Below are 18,580 nucleotides of genomic sequence, written 5' to 3'. Positions count from 1 at the left end.
TAACAACCCCCCCTTTCAGACCTTGCCCTGTCCAAAGCTGGCTTTACCATACCCTCCAGGTGCCTGACAGAGACTGATATGTCTAAAACAAAAGTGAGCAGAGCCCCGTGTCTTCCAGAGAGTTGAACTTGCAGCATCCCCCATCTGTGAGTCCCCACCAGCTGGCAGGGACCTGGGGCTGCTCGGGGGCAGGTCATGGCATTCGTCTCCCTGCCATTGGCTCTGTCCTGCTCTTCGATGCTGGAGGAGATTCATGCCGTTCTCATAGTTCAGCTCTATCCATTGGCTGTGCTCTGTCTCCCAAAAGCTGCAAGAATGAAGGAAATTCACTGTGATCTGTGCTCGTTTCTAGCTCTTTCGCTGGCCTCACTATGGGAAGCTCACCACGGGAGAGATGCTGTCCATTAAAGTTTATAACTGCAGCAAGGTTTTCAGTAACAGGTAGGTCCTCGTGGTTGTAGGGGTGACCTGGCCAACTTGGGGCTGGTTGTCCAGGCAGAATCACTGAAGGGTGAAAGAACGACACAAAGTGTGGGGGAGAGAAATACTGCGATTTAAATGGGAGTGGAAAAGGTTTCTTGGAAACTTGGTGGGAGGAAGACCAGCAGGATACAAGTTATAGAGTATATATACAAGGTACAAGTATAGAGTATATATACAAGCTATAGATGGAGCTGGTTCTGGTAGGACAACAGTGACATATATATGAAGTCAAATAAGATGAGTGATTTAGCTGTGCCAGCAAATAACAGAGGCTCTGTAAGGATCCAGATCTGACTCTCTGGTGGGACAAAGGTAATCCAGGGCTGTACCAGCCCTGCCGGGAGCAGAGCAGCTGCAAGGGCAGGAGCTGCACCCGCAAGGACCTGCCCGTGCCTCGTAGAGCCACTCTGTGGCTGCGACCAGCCTGCACCCAAATCCACCATCCCTGTCAGTGGGGAATAGCCCCAGGTCCATGATAATAAGGTTTAACCTTTAAAAGGGAAGAAATTTAAACACGAGGGAACTTTTAAAGGATCAGGCAGAATATAAAATGCTATAGGAGGCACAGATACCATATATGTGAACTCAGTAGCTATAGCAGCAGTTGTAAAACCCTCCAGGGAAACCCCTGAGTACAGGTGACAGATGGAGTAACGGTGGTGGAGTAAGTAATGGAGTGAAGACACATCCCTCCAGGACTTGCAAAATATGTATGAGGGATGCAGAGAAGAGTGCAAGCTCTGACAAGTAAAAGGTAAGAACTGAAGGAAGACCAACAGGAGCAACTTTCTAGAAACAGCTAATAATACAAACCTTTTCAAAGCCATCCAAAGCCTGCCAGAGTGTGTGTGGAGGAAGCAGAAAATGTGACTGAACTCTGTGTCACTGTTCACTGGAGCTTTTCCTTATGGGAGACACATCAGAAGAATGATTTCAGAGTGAAATGTCAATAGAAACTGGCAGCATCTATCCAAACACCTCCACTGCTCAGGGGCAGGTGACAAATGTGACAGTTTAAAAGCATTTGCTCACTGGGATGCTCAAAAATTTTACTATGCCACTGTGTCAATCTGTGGCCTGCCCTTCTCCTGACTTTTGAGTGCAGTCCTTCCATTGAAGCAGCAGAGAGCGAGGAAAGCTAGAGAGGAGGGGGTGAAGGATGAACAGAGAGGCTCCTTCCTCTGGGGAGGGAGACTGAACAGACCCTGCGTTTCAGAAAGGAGGTGGGTCTGAAGGAATATGAGGTCAGCAGCTTGCAGTTGAAATGGAGGTGACCAGGGGATGATTCTTCTCTGTTTGCATCCCGAGTGTGATGTGAAATACTCAGCCTGTGGTTTCCAGCTGGCAGCAAGAAGTTCTGCTTCATGCTGGACTTAGTTCAGCTGCCAACCCAGTTGCCACAGGGAGCTGAGGGCCAAAATACAAACAGGCTCCAAGCAGGAGTAACCCAAGCTGGAGTTAGGAGTGGTTGAATGTCACACCCCATGCGTTACTGCCACTTGCAGGGAGCCGGGAGGGTCCTTCACCAGGGAGAAGCCCCTTTGGGCTGGGTAGATTTTGGCCTGACTTGCTACAGACATCCCTGAGGTTGTGTTTAGTTCCTATTTATATATTCACTTCTGTGTTGCCTCTGCTTCATCGTAGCAGTTTGCCAGGGACTAGTCACTGCAGCTCTGCTGGCTCAGGGTGGCCAAGTGTGGGTTTGCCCCAGCTCTGCTGAGAGTGAGAGCTCCTTTGCAGTCAATGGGCCGGGCTCTGCACAACCCCTTCCTTGAATCACTGACGGGTTTGGCAGAATTGCTTTTAGCAGCTCAGTTGCTGGCAGCTACCTAGGCATGGCTGGGGTGGAGGCTGCCTCAGCATGACCTGTTGCAGCTGGCAGAGGGTCTGAGGGTCTTGGGTACTTCGGGTGTCAGACCTCCTAGGGAAAGTGCTGTGGCAGTTCACTGCCAGCAAGATAAACCTTCTCCGTGGTTTGGAGGGGGCGTGAGCTAGGAGACTGAAGACTCTCTGTCCCTCGGGGGGATGGACACTGATGCTGCGTATCGTATTGCTACAGCCTGTGGTTTTGTTACAGGCTTCTTGGTACCCTTGTCCTCAGCCTTCAGCATCTGATGGCATCTGGAAGGCTGATCCTCCGAGAGGCCCTTGTAGACAGGAACCACAGCGTCACTGGTGTAAGTCCTCTGCAGGCAGCCTGGGATAGGCACTGCTCAGCATCTCACCTCGGCTGGATGTAAATCCCCGGGGCCCCAGCCGTTCAGAAAGGCTTGGCAGGAAACCTTGGCTGAAGGGTCCCAGGTGCATTTGGGGCTAAAAGGAGTCCAGAGCACTGCTTTGAACCTGGGGTGCTGTGGGATTTGTGCTGGCTCTGACACCGTGGGGCACAGCTGCAAGGATGGAGTGGCTCTGGGAGCATCCCAAAGAGCTTGAGGTGGTCTGGGGATCCTGGGAGACCTGATGAGGGCCCAAATGGGGAGAGGGAGGCCCAGTAAAACCTCCCTGGGGCTGGGCAACGGATGTCGGACTTGATATTTCATCTGCTTCCCACACCATGAAAAAGTCCATGGTCCTTGGTGGAGGCTGCCACAGGCCGCAAAGCAGAAGGCAGCCAACAGTTGGAGGCTGAAGGTGACAGGGTGTCTCAGGAGCTCCCAGGCAGGTTTTGGGTTAAACCTCAATATTAACCTGAAGGTTTAACGACGGCTTCTGAGCCGCAGTCCGTGGCAGCGTGAGCGGGTCTGCCCCCTCTGCTCTGCAGTCCCTGCTCCCCTCCTGCCTGGCTGCTGGTGCTCACTAGGCCCTTTGTGCTGGTGGAAAACAAACTCGACCAAAAAATGAGCCGTTTCCTGCCAGTTTAACGTGCGGGCATGGTTCAGCGAGAGCTGGACAAACACAGGCTCGGTGCCAGGGCAGCAGGCAGGGCTGGAGGGAGGGTGAGGCAGAGGCGGGCAGCACTCGGCACTGCAGCCGCCCTGCGATGTGCTGCGCCCCGTGTTTGCCCTTCCCATGGGCAGCCTGACTCACCCCGCGGTGACGCGCGGGATGCAGCTCCATGGCCACCAGGACGTGAGCCCGGGGTGGACAGCCACTGGCTGCACAGGCACGGCTTTCCTTTGCCACCAGCAGTGCTCATGGAGCCGCATGGACCAGGGAGCAGGTCCAGGTGGAAGCTAAGCTTTTCCAGGGTGATTTTTCGGCCAGATGCAGCTCGCTGCCTGAATGTTCATGCTGGCGAAAGGGCAGGGACTAGACTGACCCTTTGGCAGCTGTCATGCTGGTGGTGGTTTGAAGGGACTAAGCTAGCATCACTTAACCAGCTGTAATGTCAGAGTTGCCCTGTGGCCCATCCCTTTGCTCCCGGCCACCTTTTCCCTTGTGCTAACACCAGCACTCATGCTGACGAGCCAGTCCAGCTAACTGCTTTTATTTCTGTCAGGTTAGCTTTTGACTGGGTCGTCTCCCTGGCTGGGCTGCACAAGGGCTGTTGTGGACAGAAACGTGCGGGCAGGACTGGGCAGTTGCCCAAGAGCAGCTAAGACCCTGTCCCTCAGCTCAGCTGGGAAGAGGCATTTTGCTAAGAAAAAGAGGCTGTTTCAAGCTGCCCAGTTCAGGCTATGGCTGATGCCCAAGAAGGCTCTGGGGATGTTGCAGGAACCCCAGAGTCCAGCAAATCCTCCTTGCCATGCTTCCCAGTTACTAATGCCAGGCGGAGGAAGGTGGCCAGCTGTGATGGCCTCTAGCTGTTCATCTCTCCAGGCGTTTTGAATGAACTGGGGTTGGTGGGTCTGTTGCAGGAGGGCTTGTGAGGGCTAACGTGGTGCCCCTGCCTACCCTCAACCTGTCACCTGGTCGTACTGCTGAGTGAGCTGTGTCCATGCACCCATGTCTTCTGAGCAGTGAGGTCATCTCTCCCTGCAATTGCTGCTCCTTTAGATTTGTTAAGCAAACTGGGAACAAGCCCCTTCCCTGTTATTCCAAGTCCTGTTCTTCTCTGGAACATCTGGGACTTGGCTTATTTGCACCCCCTTTTTCTCATGATGGGTCAAAGGGGTTTCAGACTGTCAGTTACCTACCCAGCTTTCTCCCAAGCTTCTGCCTCTGTTCAGCCTCCCCTGCCGCATCTCCCAGCTCCTGTATTTCTGCTTCTCTGGGCTGTAGTTGTCCTCCCAGAAACATGTTTTTTCCAGAGACTGAGCTGGGAACCTGGCTTGTGTCCCCCCTTCAGCCCACTGATGGGTTGCCTCCTCCGTGGTTGTGATTTTAGCCTCTGCTGGGAGATTACCACATGTTCATGTTGGTTTGGGATCGGTCTGGTCACCTGCAGACCGAGCTGCTCCTGGGTCAGTGTGGCCTCCTCCTGTGAGGAGGAGGAGGAATGTCTCCTGGGGAGCCATTCAGCGAAGGACACGCCTTCCTATTTTTCTTCCTTTCATTGTCTTGTCTTTCCCAGTATGTGTAAGCCCTTAGGAGACCCAAGGGCCCAAACTCTCACCCACTAATAAGGAGCTGCATTTTTCCTCCTGGGCACAGATCTGGAGCTGGAAGCGGAAGTTTTGCTTCTGATTCATTCCAAATGCACCTTAGGAAATTCAAGTTGCTTGACGTGGAAAGACCGTAAGATCTCTGAAATCCCAGCTCCGTGAGGGAAGTGCAGAAGTATCTCTGTGTCATGCCAAACATAGCCCAGGCCTGCAGAAGCCTCCCTCTGCACTTCTGTAACATACCTAGTGCAGATTCCTCGGTCTCTCTCTCTCTCTCTCATTGCTGTGGGAAGGCAAGAGCTGCCCTCCGCACAGTGATGGGCTAGAAGTAAAATGCACTTGTGAAAAGACCTGTTTTCTTGCAAGACCCCTGGGTATGACTCCAGAACAGTGTGTCTGGCCTTGACCTTGATCTTTGCCTCCACAAGTGGGATATCCTGAAATGTGCCAGGACTGTAATTCTATCCCACCCTGTGCCTGTCTGTTTCCAGTGCCACGCTTGCTGTGCTGATGCCTAACATGTCCCATGCTTCTCCGGCTATCCTGAGGGGAAGTTAAATCTAGCTCAGTGCCTCTTGTGACACAGACTCTGAATGTTACTTGCGGCCACCATGGTCTTTTAAAATAAACTGATGTACCTGGGGATGCTTTTCCAGCTGTCCTGTACCTCCTGCGAAGAGAGCACTCCACACTCCTGCATGTTAATTTGCTCTGCTGCAGGGCTCTCCCTGCTTCCCTAGGCAAAAGTGCCCAGAGGGCTTTCAGGGCCCTCTCTGTGGTGTATTTTAGATTTGGAAACATGAGTTCAGCTTTTCTTCAGTGGATCCCTGAATTTGGGAGGCTGTAGGGGGTGGAATGGAGTTTGGTTAATACCAGCCTGTTGATGGAGGCAGTCAAGGAGAGCCTGGTATAAGTAGACTCCTCTTGGGACAGTGGCCCCCCTCCCTTTGCCTTCTGTCCACCAGCATCTCACTTGTTTTTTTCTTCCTTGCTTCCCTTCCCCTTTTCTTTGATGTTTATGCAGGTGTTTTGTGGCTGCTGAGTTCTCAGGCAGTTTTATTTTCTGTTTTTAGATCTATATTGAGCTGGATTTGCGCTACCAGCCCCCGGATGGCTCAGCTGGAACCTGGGTTGAAGATGACTTTGTCTATCAGATGAAAGACAGGTACTGAAATCCTGGGAAAAGAAAATTGTACGGCTGCCTTTGACAGTGGCAACCAGAGCCCTTTGGGATGCAGTCCAGTCTCATTTACTGTTCATCTCTGGCCAGGCTGATGCATTTCTGCTCTCCAGTAGTGATAAGTGATAGGAGCTCTTGGAGATAAAATGCCTTGTCTTCACAAAGAGCTTGCAACCGCAGCAACCCCCTGCAACTGCAACAACCCCCTGCATCCCGGGAGTGTCCTCACACTCATGGGCACTTCTGCAGCCTTTCTGGCTGACAGGAGCAAGACTTCATTGTTGCAAAGCTGTGGAGAGCACAACTTTGGGCTGTACCAGCCCCAGGCACCCTGCACACAGGTGATGCCAGAGGTTCCCAAAGCCATGAGAGATGTGGGTGTCTGAGCAGACGAGATTACAGGCAGTAACAAGGTTCCAGCAGCATCACTTCTGAAGTGTGCAGAAGCAAGGTAGAGTGCCCGCAGGGTGGGCAGTGGAAAAACATTGCTTAGGAGGATGTTCATGTCACTGCCAAAAGCCAAGTGGGAGCATGGCTGTGGCTGTTGTGCTTTTGCTTCAGTGAACAGCTGTGACATCCTTGGTTTTCAGTAAAACATCTTATTTCTTACAGTTCAGAATTAATTATCCGCAATCCTGGATTTGAGGAGCCAGAGTAAGTAGCTCTACCTGAGTTAATCAGCTAACCCTCTTGGGCAGCAGTGGGATGGAGGGGAGTGCGCAGCCCACTCCTTTGGGCTGGCACGAGGTGAGTGACGTGGCAGGGGGGTTTGCAGGGCAGCTGAGGGGCAGAGAGCTAGTGAGCTGGACAGGAAGGCCGCTGCGCTGGGCAGGAAGCTGGTGAAAGGCCTGGAGACCGACGAGGAAGAGGAGGAGGAGGAGGAAGATTTCTACGATGTTTCTGAGGTGGAGGTCTCAGGCATTGTCTTCAGCCCTGTGAAGAGGTAACAGTCCTGTGCTCTTCTCTCTTGCCTCTGCTTGGGCCCTGGGGTGGGAAGCAGCAGCTCCTGGGGTGGTTTCCAGGTATCTCTTGGTATTATGCAAAATGTCAGAAACCTTCAATCTCTGATGGTCCCAAACAGGGAATGCTCGGGGTTTTCTTGTTCCTGGGTCAAGGAACCATAATTTTCAGGTTTTGCAATTGTTTCCCTTGGTGGAGACTCTCCCCAACCCATGCAGATGAAGGGACCAGCTCACCCACATTGTTTTTCTGTGCAGCCGCTCCAGGCTTTGCTCCAGATGGGACCTGTTTGCCACCCCAACCCCGCAGAGCTTCCAGGTACTGTAGTGCCGGGCGCATGTCCACACAGCTGCCTCTTGCCCTGCAGCCAGTCACTTGGCGCCCTGCTGCTGGCCCGGGCTTCTCCAAGACCTCTAGCATGAAGATGCCTTTTTGCTTTGTGTGACCTCCCTAGGCAAGGTGTGAGATTTCCCTGAATGGACTGCATCAGTGAGCACATGCTCCAAAATCAGCCAGCCTAGGGCAGAATTTGTGTTGGGCCATATACTTAGGTATGGATGTCCAGGAAAAGGGAATCAGCTTGACAGCCCCAGGCGCCATGGCGAAACACTGCCTCAGCAGAGCTTCAGAGAGCACCAGGGCACAGCTGCTGCTTGCCAGCCTGCCAGGAGCCTTGCCTAGGCTGCCAGGGATGTCTGTGGCCACAGCTGGGGGTTCCTGCTGCTGGGCTGCCAGGCCAGATATGGGATGGGGGGCTACGGTGGGGGCTTTCTCAGAGATCCTGGGAGGCTGCAACAGGGTCGTGAGTCTGGCTGATGCTCTGACACCAGGTTTACTTGAAACTACTGTGAAGTTTGGAAATGAAGTTCAGTCCCATCTCTTGCCTTGTTCAAGACCAGGTGTCCCAGCCTGGATATGTTGCTTCAAATCCTTCCCTGATTCTGTGAAAACATGAACTCAAATTAGGGTCTTCTGCTTTTCAGGGTTGGGTCCTACTTGTCAAGCAGGAAGCTTTTGTGCGGGGTTAAATTTCCTATGATCCTTTTCTTGAAACTATTATTCTTCATCTTAATGACCGTCTAATTGCTGATATTGAGAGCAAGCATGAGAACATTTCTTCTAGGCTGGTCTTAGTAACCAGTCACAGAAAATGAGACAGCTGGACTCCTGTCCTTTCAGCAGTGTCCGTCTAACTAGGATTCAAAGACAAGTATCAACAGAAGATACAGAGAGCATCTTCTCTGAGATGCTCTCTGTGCACCCCACCACGTGGAAGCAGTGGGTTCATGTCCCCTTGGGATTGGGACCTGAGCAGGGACAGAGCTGCTGATGGGGAAGGAGAGACTCTTGTCAAAGGTGTTGGGGATTTAGCATTTCATCTCCTTGTTTGTCTTGTCAGTGCCAAGAATGCTGCTTGCTGTGTTCACATAGATTTTTGGTTGAGCAAAGCACTTTGTTTCCAAAAGAAAAAAAATGTCTCAAATACCAGTTTGCTTTGTCCTGGCTGTAGTAGCTTCCACAGCTGTGCCCTCGCCTGCCCTGAGTATCCCACCCTGCTGGGGCGAGTGTCCTCTGCCTTTTTGGCCTGGCTGTAGGATGGCAGCAGTGGAAACTTCCCTTGCACTGGCACTGATCACACAAGCTCAAGAGGGAGCTGGAAATGAGGAGACTGGTGAGCTCAGGGTTTTCTCCCACATTTCCCCAGGTTGGGATTAACATCATTGAAGCACAGAAGCTGGTGGGGGTGAACATTAACCCCTTTGTGGTAGTCAAGGTTGGAGAAGAGAAAAGACAAACAGCGACACAGAAGTCAACAAACTGCCCCTTCTACAACGAGGTACATGTTGCAGACAGAGGCTCAGTCCTTGCTGTGCCCGTGTCCCAGGTGGACAGGGACCATCTTTGCGGGGGATGCTCTGGATGCAGCTGCTTTCAGGTGAAGGCCATGTCAGGAACCCGGGCTCAGCTGTTTATCTCTTTTCTCTTTCAGTATTTTTTGTTTGAATTCCATGAGCCAAGGGAAGTTTTATTCCACAGACTCATAGAGATTTCGGTAAGCATCACCTGCTGTTTGTCCTTCCTTGGGTAAGTGGTGCAGACCGCTGCTGCTGCATGTGCTGGGAGTGTTGGGCAGAGCAAGGTACTGGTGCTAGCCAGGTTTCGCACCCTGAAGCATCTGGCCCACAGGGAGACCAAGGGACTCCACCCATGGTGTGAGGCCGCGGTGGAGCAGGGACCAGACCCAGGCCCTGTTCTGAGCCAGCCACTAGGCAATACTGCCTTTCCGCCTCAATGCTCGTCAGCCAGGTGCAAAGCCTACGGCATCCCCAGCAAACGCTCTCACTCTGTGCCATCACAGCGGAGCAGGGCAGCGGGTGTGTATGGACAGTGCAGATGTGTCCTGTGAGGAGCTGATGCTGGGCCTGTTTTTAGATGCCCCCAGGGAATTATCTTTCTTTGGCAGCATGCCTGCAATTTTACCCCACTGAATGCAACTATTCTGGTTTTCTTGGCTTCCAGCAATTGAAAGGCAGCCTCTGGGGCAATTTCTTGCCCTTTGCCTTGCTACCTGTCAGTTTTAGGAGCGATACCATGCTGCCCCTTGCCTAGGAGCCTCCCAATCGCATGGGGTGAAGGTGAATGACTGGTGTGGTGGGAGGAAGGGGGAGCTCAGCAGCGATTTGCACTTGAAGAAATGCCCTTGCAAGCAGGCAGGGGAGAGCAACCTTCAAAACTCCCCAGTCTGGACTGCAGAGGACTTCCTGAAGACTTTTCTGAAGATCGTTAAACCCAGCGAGTACCTCTTCTGCTGTACGGTCTCTGGTGCTCTCCCTGTGAAAGGCTGTAGAGCTCTTTTGCTGGTGGGCGCTTGGCAAGCACTAAGCGTGGTTCGGTTGGGGGAGAGAGGCTGGTCTGGTGGAGTGCACAGCTCTGCCCAGTCCTGGTAGGATATGGGGGTAAGCAGTCCCTGTGGGAAAGCGGATCCTCTGTGGGTGTTTGGCTTCTCTGGGTCTGGAAGAATAGGGTGACTTAGCTGCATGTCAAGAATTTGCCTTGGCCTGGTTTTGGCTATGGGTGGGTGGGCTTTGTGGGAACAGTTGACTAGGATTGGGGTTTGACCAAGGTTGGGTTTGGCTGTGTTGGGGTTAGGCTAATTCAAATTGGTCAATGTGCAAGAGGAGCTTGCAGCTGCTGTTGGAGCTGTGTGTTGGATCAGGCATTTCTTAGCAGTCCCACCCTCCTTAAGGATGTCTGGACATGTCACCTGGCTGCCCATGTCTCCTGGTGCTCAGGGGGGATTTGTGCTGTCTGCAGGTTTTCCACTCAAAGAAGATACCATTCCTGGGAACATGCATAGGAACATTCAAAATGGATGTTGTGACAGTGTACAGCCAGCCAGGTATGACCGATGGCACTGGGCACCTGCTCCCCACCCCTGAGTTCACCTGAAGCTGATATTTCCTCCAGACTTTGCTGGGTCTGCTGAAGGCCCTATCTTGAAAGCCTTTAGTTCACGTGAGGCCTGGCACTTGCTTCTTTTGGCTGTCTGGGGGCTAGTGAGACCACCTGCTCATTCAGGGACAGGGTGGGGGACAATGTTTGTGCAGGCATAGCTGGGGTGCAAAATGGTAAGCTGGGCCTTCCTGCTGGGAACCCCTTCCCTTCCATCTCAGATCACAGGTTTTTCCATAAGTGGGCTGTTATCAGCGATCCCACGGACACCCGGGCAGGTGTGAAAGGCTTTGTGAAGTGCAACATCTCCGTCACTGCACGCGGGGATGTCATGGGCTCCCTTCCCACCTCCTCCAGCAGCCGGGATGAGGACATTGAAAGGTGGGTGCAATGGGGTCCTGTATGGACCTGGGGAAAACAGTCATGTCTCTCTTTGCTCTACCTTTTTTGCCCCATTTTTTCCCCTTCTGGTGAGGGGAAGACCCAGGGAAACAGACCTTTCGTTGGGCAGGATCCAAACCTCCTGCCAGCTGGGGTGTTTTGTTTCCCAGCATCATGTTTCCTGTGCCCCAGCAAACAGCCAGAACATGAATTTGTCTTTCAGAAACCTGCTGCTGCCTAAAAGAGTCCCTGCAGAGCGACCCTGGGCCAGGGTCTGCATCAAGTTGTACCGTGCCGAAGGCCTGCCCAGCATGAGCGCAGGCATCATGGGTGGTTTCTCCAAGATCATAGGGGAGAAAAAAGTCTTTATCGACCCGTATGTGCAGGTCTCGTTCTGCGGGCAGCAGGTGAGTCTGCTGGGGGGCTGCGCATCCTCCCGTGGCTGCGTGTCAATGCACACAGAGGTCGCACTGCTGAGAGCCTCTGTCCAATGCAGAAACCCAACTGGAGATAGTCTGGAAAAGCCTGAGCCCTGCCATGTGTCTGAGAGCAACCTGAGCTGTGCGGCCGTGGATAATCAGTGTCTGGATGAGAAGCCTTTTTTGGGACTCTATCTCCTCAGGGAGCTCCAGAGGGTACAGCCACCAGCAATGGTACCACAGCTGGCCGAGCTGCTGGCTGTGCAGGCAGAGATCTCATAGCTAAACACAGGGAGAGGGTCAAATAAATCCTGGAGCAGAAGTCCTGCATGGCAAGCTGAGCTCAGCCTGACACCCTTGGGAGAGTTTACTTTAACTAATGGCCATGTTCTTGTACCCAAGGCTGGGGTTTCTGGTTCTGTGATATACATTAATGTGAGAAGTGACTGGCCCAGCCAACTGCCCTTGCTCAGTCCCTGGGCAGCCTGGTTGGCCTTCTGGGGCTCTTCTGCACATCTCTGGGGTCTGGCGGAGCTGCCTGCTTGTTTCTGGCATGCCCCTCACCTGCGTGGAGCATGGCCAGGGCCTTGGGACAGCTTCCCTTGATGAAGTGCAGAGAGCAATAGCTGGGAACAGGAGCAGGGACCTAGCCACCTCCAGATCCTGCCAGCACCGTCTGCAGGCAGGGCAGGGGGGACATGCCATTCCCAGAGGAGCTCTGAGGCATCCTTTGCTCCTGCTGCTGGTTGGGGCTGTGTGGTTTTCACACCTCCTCTTTCCCAGGGAGAAACATCGGTAGAGAGCAACACCACGGAGCCTGAGTGGAATGAGCAGATCAGCTTCATCGAGATGTTCCCACCTCTTGCCAAGAAGATAAAAGTCCAGGTGTTGGATGATGCCAACGTTGGCGATGTGGCCCTTGCCACACACTACATTGACTTACAGCAGATCTCAGACCCAGGAAGGAATGGTGAGGGCTTGCATGGCTGCTCCCCTGGGACAGGGCGATGTAGTTGGCCCTGTGCTGTGCACCCTCTGTTTAGGCCACATTGGTCTCCTGGAGGTGGAGAGCAGGAGTGTGTCCAGCCAGAGCATGCTCACATTTGTGTGTTCTGGGCTGTCTTGGGGGAAGGCTTCTTTCTGCAGTAGCACCCTGTGGTGAAATTAGACCCTGGCCCTGTCACTGCAGGCTTTAACCCCACGTTTGGCCCAGCCTGGGTGAACCTGTATGGCTCCCCCCAGAACTCGGCTCTGCGGGACATCCACAAGGACCTGAACGAGGGCATGGGCGAGGGGATCTTCTACCGTGGGCGCATCCTCATGGCCATCACGGTGGACATCTTCAGCAGCCCCAGTGTGGCAAAGGGGAGGCTTGTGGACAAGACAAAAGGCACCCTAAGCAAACTGAAGCTGAAGAAGAAAAGTAAAAAATCCAAGGAGAAAGCCAAAGAGCTTAGCCAGCTGCAGGGAGAGGAGGAGGCTGGGGGCTCTCAGGAGGCTGAGCAGCCTGGGGAAGTCACTGTGGAGGTGGAGGAGCTCCATCCGCTCCCTGAGGTGAGTCCCCTGCATTGACACGGCCAGACCCATACCTGCCTGCGGCCCACGCAGGCCTCATGGTACAGAGGCAGCGGGCTCACTCATCGGTGTGCTGGTGCCGGAGCAAACCCTGCCTGCCTACTGCTGGGCCAGCAGCACTCTCTGAGCCTCTGCAAGGGCCCAAGCCACACCTGCATCCCCCAGCAAGGCTGAAGCGTCCTCACGTAAGTCACCTTCCTGCTGCAAGAAAGCTTGCTTGTGTGGGTGCTGTCCCCACGACACAGCCTTCGAGCATGTACTTTTCCTCCCCTGGAGCCAGTGAGCTGTTAGCTAGCTCTGGGTCTCCACTGGGCCCAGGAAAGGTGGGTGAGCGAGAGCTGAGCATGTTGATACTGTAGCCATCCCTTAGTTTATAAACCTGTCCAGTGCCTTCATGCAACTTGATGTCAGTGTCAGCCAGAGCCATGACCCTGTACTCCCAGATCCCTGAGAAGGCTCCCACTGCAGCCCCCTGCCCCACACCTCCACAGCAGCGGTGACGCCCAGCTGTGTCTGCAGACATCCCTGGCGGCCCGGGCAAGGCCCCCAGCAGGCTGGCAAGCACCAGCCATGCCCTGGTGCTCTCCAGAGCTCTGCTGAGGCAGTGTTTTGCCACAGTGCTGGGGCTGTTGAGCTGATCTCTCTCTTTGCTCAGAATGCCCTGGGGAAGAAGGAGGAATTCCTCCTCTTTGCTGCCTTCTTTGAAGCCACAATGATGGACTCCTCTCTCGGCTCCAAGCCTGTCAGCTTTGAGGTCTCCATAGGTGCGTATTCCCCAGTACCCCGTGTTCAGGAAAACAGAGTGCATCTCCCTGAGCCAGCCCAGGTCAGCACTGTATCCTAAGCTTCAATCCTTGCACAACTTATGCCTTAGAAACAGCAGCCCAGGAAGGAGGTGGGATGAGGCCTGGGAGTGAGCACAGTGTTTTAATTAGCTTAAAAGTCTGGATGCTTTCCTCTGGGATTGGAGATTTGCAGTATTTGTATGGACTGCCTGTCTGAGAAGTCTAGTCAAGGTTCTCCTGAGGCATGGAGGTGAGAAGAGGTAGAAGGCTTTTGGGACAAGAGAAGGAAATGAAGGAGAGGAAGCTGAGATATGGGAGGTGGACATATGGTGCTGAGGGGCTGTGGGTGGTGGGGCAATGATGGCAGGAGAGCAGGTTCAAGCCTCCACCTTCTGAGCTGGAGGGAAGATGCTTGAAGCTGAGAAATCTCCCTGAGCACCCACTGCTGACCGCAGCGGAAGGTAGATGGGGGCTGACAGGCACCCAGTGGAGCTGGTGGAACTTGCAGGCCTGTAGAAGAACTTCCTTGTGATTTCCTGTCTCCCTCTCAGACCTTCTGGTTGTTCATGTGATGCTATGCTTGTTAGATGCTGCTGAACTGCTAATACCAAGAGCAGTGTGTGCCCCCATGCTTCTCTTGGCAGGATGATTGCACTTTGATTTTGCAAGCTGTAGCAAACTCACTGCTTGTTGTTTAACACTGATTCTGCTTCTCTGTTCATTGTTTAATGCTTATCTTCAAGGAAACTATGGTAAAGCTGAAGAGGTTGTGGCCAAAGTACCTAGAAAAGGGGGGAAGGGAGAAGGGAGAGAAGAAAAGCAGCCATTGCTGGACCCCGGTTCAGACAGTGAACTGAATGTTGAAGTCCTGGCCCCAACTTCAGCAGCACAGAACAAGTCGGTGACAATGAGCCAGAGACCAGAGCCTATGGAATATGATAAGTGAGTCTTCTTCATCCTTCTCTCTTGCCTGGCCTGGTCCTGAAGGCTTCCCAGGCTCGTTATTCCAGATATTATTAGTAGGCTGCTCAGTAGTCAGAGTGCTGTGTAGGTGTTTCTCCTCTCTACAACGCTGCAGCTTGCCATGGCCTAGCTGGCTGCCATTGTCCATTAGCCCTATGGGTCGTATGGTGTCTGCATCGTGTCTGCAGGTGATCAAGGACAGGGTCCTGGGGAACTGTGTCCCCATTGATGGTGGAAGTCCCTTTTCTGATTAACAAGCTGCATCCCAGGGGCTCGATACCAGCAAGGAGGAGGGATAGGAGTGCTCTGGTGCCTGTTGTCCCACACTGGGCAGGCGAGGCATATGTGCAAGTTCTTCCCATGAGATGTTTGTTCTGGGAACGCTGCCTGCCTTGTTCCACAAGCCTGGCAATATCTTGGTGTTCGTGTTGTGAACCATCAGCTGTGCCTGCTCCTGCTGCTCAGTCTCATAGCAGCAAGGAACCTCGGCAGCATCCCACACACCTACTAGCCTCATTCATCTGGGTACATACCTCTCCTTCTGCCAGAAACTCTGCGTGCTAGTTTGGGATGGCAAAAGGCAGATCCATCATCTTGAAACCATGTCCATGGTTCAGGGCCGGAAACTGCTGGTTCTCTGTGGGGAGGACAGAGCCTGACTGTTGCTCTCTGTGCTGGGCATGCATGTGCTGCGTTGTGACATCGCATGTGCTAAAACAGCTGCGCTGCCACAAACAGCAGCCATAACCTCCCATGCCTACTGCCCTTAGGTCGTACAGTTGCCTGCCCATGGTGCATGAGAAGCCCTGCATATATGTGTGGAGCTACTGGGAGGATCACACCTGGAGGCTCTGCAATTCCAACTGGATTGTCAAGCTGGCAGAGCGCCTGGTAGTGTTTGCGGGGCGTGGGGTGGCTCTCTGGGACGTGGTGTTTCCCATCGTGCTGCCTTTTCTCGTAGCACGTGTAGCACGTAGCTCTGTGAGATGCTGGCCTAAGGCATCCTTGCCTCCCTCAGGAGTCAGCATCTCTTGCAGGGCTCAGTCCCATCTGCAGTTTGCCCTTTAGACATGTAGGGAAGGGAGTGCAGAGCCACTGGATGTGCTTTGCGGTGGCTTGGCAGCGTCTTCCAGAGGCATGAGTGACCCAAGGTCTGTGACAAAAAGCTCCTCTGCTGCCAGTCCTGTGCTGCATGTTCACTGGGGACGTTGCTGCAAATGGACTCTCAGCCTTGGGCTGTCATCTGAGATCTCATTTGTCCTGTTTGGGCTTATAAATCTGAAAGGAGAGGTTGCTAGTGTGCTTCAGTGACTGTTCAAGGACTAAGACATAAAGTGCTGTTACAAGCAGTGCTATATTGTCCTCAAACTCCAGAGACTGGCAGCAGAGCACTGACCCACAGAGCTCACATGGGCCCCAGCTCTGCAGAAGGGCACGAGCCATTTGGGGCAAATGTGTCTTTGCCATATTTCACTCTAACCCTGCAGCCTGGCACAAGCTCTTTGAAACCTGTGTTTTCCCCACAGGAGCAGGGGCTAGATGATGTGGAGAAGCTCATGAGAAGGCCAAAGGCTAAAGCAGAAGAAAGACTCCGAGAGGTGCTGGAGGAATTTGTAGCTGGATGCAGGTTAGCATGTTCCTGATTTCCTAAAATTTCTTATTCCGAGTTTAGGAGGTTGTATCATGTCATGCCTGGGCTGTGCACAGCCTGCCCTCTTGTCATCTTGAGGATGAGCAGGAGGAAACCAAGATGCCTTAGGGAAAGGACCCTGTATCTCTGCAAGCTCAGATGGGAGACCACAGTCCCAGGAAGCACAGGAGGAAGAGAAGGCAGTCTCACGATGTTCCTGAACTGGGCGTTCTCCTAAGTGTTAGGACTTTTTCTTCACTCTCTTAAATCACATACATAGGCAAGAGAGGAAGCTGAGACTACTGTTTCAACCACTGTGACTGCCCGCTCACAGACCTGTGCTCTGTTTGCAGGGTGCAGGGTCTGAGCTGCTTTTCTCATTACAGGCAATATTCACTCAATGCAGAGAGAAAAACCATGGCACATCCAAACAACCTTGACAGATGTCGGACAAAATACATCATGCGCAACACCGTAAGCTGTGGAATGTGGTGGTGAGGGGGATGTAGTGTAATCCCTGCTCTGGGGAATGGGGCTGGAGGATGAGCTAGAATTGATGGTAAGAGGAAACTTGGAGCCAAGACCCACAGTGTGTCACAGGCTTTTACTGTAGTATCTCCTCCTCTGTTCAGAGTAATATAGCTTCCAGCAGATGGAGTAGAAGCAGGGATTGGCCATTTCTTCCTCCAGTTTTACACAAATGCTTTGCCCTGAGGCCATCCTTTCTCTTCCCTGGGACATGTGTGGCTGAGCACACGTGGGTTGTTGCCCATGAGGCTGCTGGAGGCCTCTCAGTGCAGGCTACTTTTCCAGGCAGTTTTGGAGGAGCTCCCTGAGACCCAGTTTCCTGGGGGACTCAGCACATAGGCTGGGGGTCCCATTCAGTGGATCTACAACAGCCATCCACCTGCCCTCCCCTGGAGAGGGCAGCATCTAGGAACCATAATCCTGCACATAAGGCCAACAAGCTCAAGAGAGTGCAGTTATGTACCCTCCATCACAGCATGGCAGAGTGCTTCTGCAGTCGCAGTTCCCATCAAGTTACAAACCTTTGAAAGACTGACCAAAATGCAGTAACAGCAGCAGGAAATAGAGTTCAGGTGTGTCTGGATCCCAGCTCCCTTTCATCTGCCCCCCTGCACATGGAGCAGGGTGGGCAAGGGCATCTTCTTCATCAATATCCCAGCTATGTTGAAAGTGCTTTAAGTCTGAGACCTCTCTGAAAGAGATAACCAGTCCGAGAGATGGGTTTTCTGCATTTTTTTTGTTCAGTCAGTCCATACTGGGTTTGTACCCTGAATTCCTTTTGGATTTCATTATCAGTTCTGGTTCATCACAAAAACCCTGTTCAGATGTAGACTCTATCAATTAATGGACATGACAGCCCACCCCTTATCTTCCAGGTTCCAGTATTTTCACATTCCCACACCTCAGTGGTCCTGGTTGCTCCAGCTCCATGTGCAAAGCTCCCCCCCAGGCACTATGTGGAGCCTTAGACCACCAGCTCCTGAAATACTTATTCCTTATATGTCTCTCTGCTCCAAATGACATGGAAGTTTATGGACTTCCATTACTGTCTGGTATCAGCAGAGATAAGAAGTTAGTGGAGTCCCCAGTCCTTGGCACCCTTCACTGAGAGGCTCATTCTGGATCCATGAAGGTTCATTCTCAGCAGCTAGCAAGTGAGCCATGATGGAGGTCGGGGCCTGATGGGGCAGGATGGATGCGATCAGTGTACAGGCTCTTCCCAGGGCAGCCTCATGAGGTGTGTGAGTGTGGCATGCACGGGTTATGGCCAGGCATGTGATGGCTGTGCTCTCTGTTCAGATCCTGTATGCGAAGCAGGGGCTCCGCATGAGGAGGCGGCTGACTCGAGCCAACATCAAGGAGAAGGTTAAGGAGACGAGGAAAATCCTGGCAAAGCTACGCTTCTTGGCTGAAGAGGTACGGCTGCTCCTGGGCCATCCTGCTCCCGAGTGGGAAAGGGCATGGGAAAGAGGGGGTGCTGGGCTGGCTGCTGAAGCTGTCGCCAGCCTGAGTTGGGGCTTATTTACTATGACATCTTCTTTTGCTACATGAAACCCCAAGTTCCAGCTGCTGGAAGTTAATGTATTTCATGTACTGGTCCTCATGAGGAATGAGACTTCACAACCTTGCAAGACCCTCGATGACAGAGCTGGGGTCCAAGTGGCTTGGTGGTGGGTTGGAGGCAGAGCTGGATCAACTCCAGACCCCCTGGGGCATGCCTGCCCTCCCTGCCAGGGCAG

At 53.0% G+C, this 18,580-nt stretch overlaps 1 protein-coding gene across 1 annotated transcript in view; it reads left to right on the top strand.

Moving 5' to 3' along the window:
• Nucleotides 1–18,580, top strand: part of LOC112983152 (fer-1-like protein 4) — a 44,559-nt gene that overhangs the window by 1,080 nt on the left and 24,899 nt on the right. Inside the window, exons 3-21 of the mRNA XM_064521311.1 lie at nucleotides 353–441; nucleotides 2,561–2,660; nucleotides 6,041–6,132; nucleotides 6,760–6,801; nucleotides 6,923–7,090; nucleotides 7,365–7,425; nucleotides 8,813–8,944; nucleotides 9,098–9,160; nucleotides 10,423–10,507; nucleotides 10,782–10,941; nucleotides 11,165–11,348; nucleotides 12,144–12,330; nucleotides 12,550–12,914; nucleotides 13,591–13,699; nucleotides 14,464–14,662; nucleotides 15,454–15,574; nucleotides 16,210–16,310; nucleotides 16,700–16,787; nucleotides 18,141–18,257. Coding sequence (XP_064377381.1) covers nucleotides 353–441; nucleotides 2,561–2,660; nucleotides 6,041–6,132; nucleotides 6,760–6,801; nucleotides 6,923–7,090; nucleotides 7,365–7,425; nucleotides 8,813–8,944; nucleotides 9,098–9,160; nucleotides 10,423–10,507; nucleotides 10,782–10,941; nucleotides 11,165–11,348; nucleotides 12,144–12,330; nucleotides 12,550–12,914; nucleotides 13,591–13,699; nucleotides 14,464–14,662; nucleotides 15,454–15,574; nucleotides 16,210–16,310; nucleotides 16,700–16,787; nucleotides 18,141–18,257 — 2,463 coding nt within the window. The remainder of the gene's footprint in view (nucleotides 1–352; nucleotides 442–2,560; nucleotides 2,661–6,040; nucleotides 6,133–6,759; nucleotides 6,802–6,922; nucleotides 7,091–7,364; nucleotides 7,426–8,812; nucleotides 8,945–9,097; nucleotides 9,161–10,422; nucleotides 10,508–10,781; nucleotides 10,942–11,164; nucleotides 11,349–12,143; nucleotides 12,331–12,549; nucleotides 12,915–13,590; nucleotides 13,700–14,463; nucleotides 14,663–15,453; nucleotides 15,575–16,209; nucleotides 16,311–16,699; nucleotides 16,788–18,140; nucleotides 18,258–18,580) is intronic.

This window comes from Dromaius novaehollandiae, chromosome 16, assembly GCF_036370855.1.
Source record: "Dromaius novaehollandiae isolate bDroNov1 chromosome 16, bDroNov1.hap1, whole genome shotgun sequence".
NCBI lineage: Eukaryota > Metazoa > Chordata > Aves > Casuariiformes > Dromaiidae > Dromaius > Dromaius novaehollandiae.
Note: the sequence above shows the minus strand (reverse complement) of the source record. Positions and strands in the feature narration are given on the sequence as shown.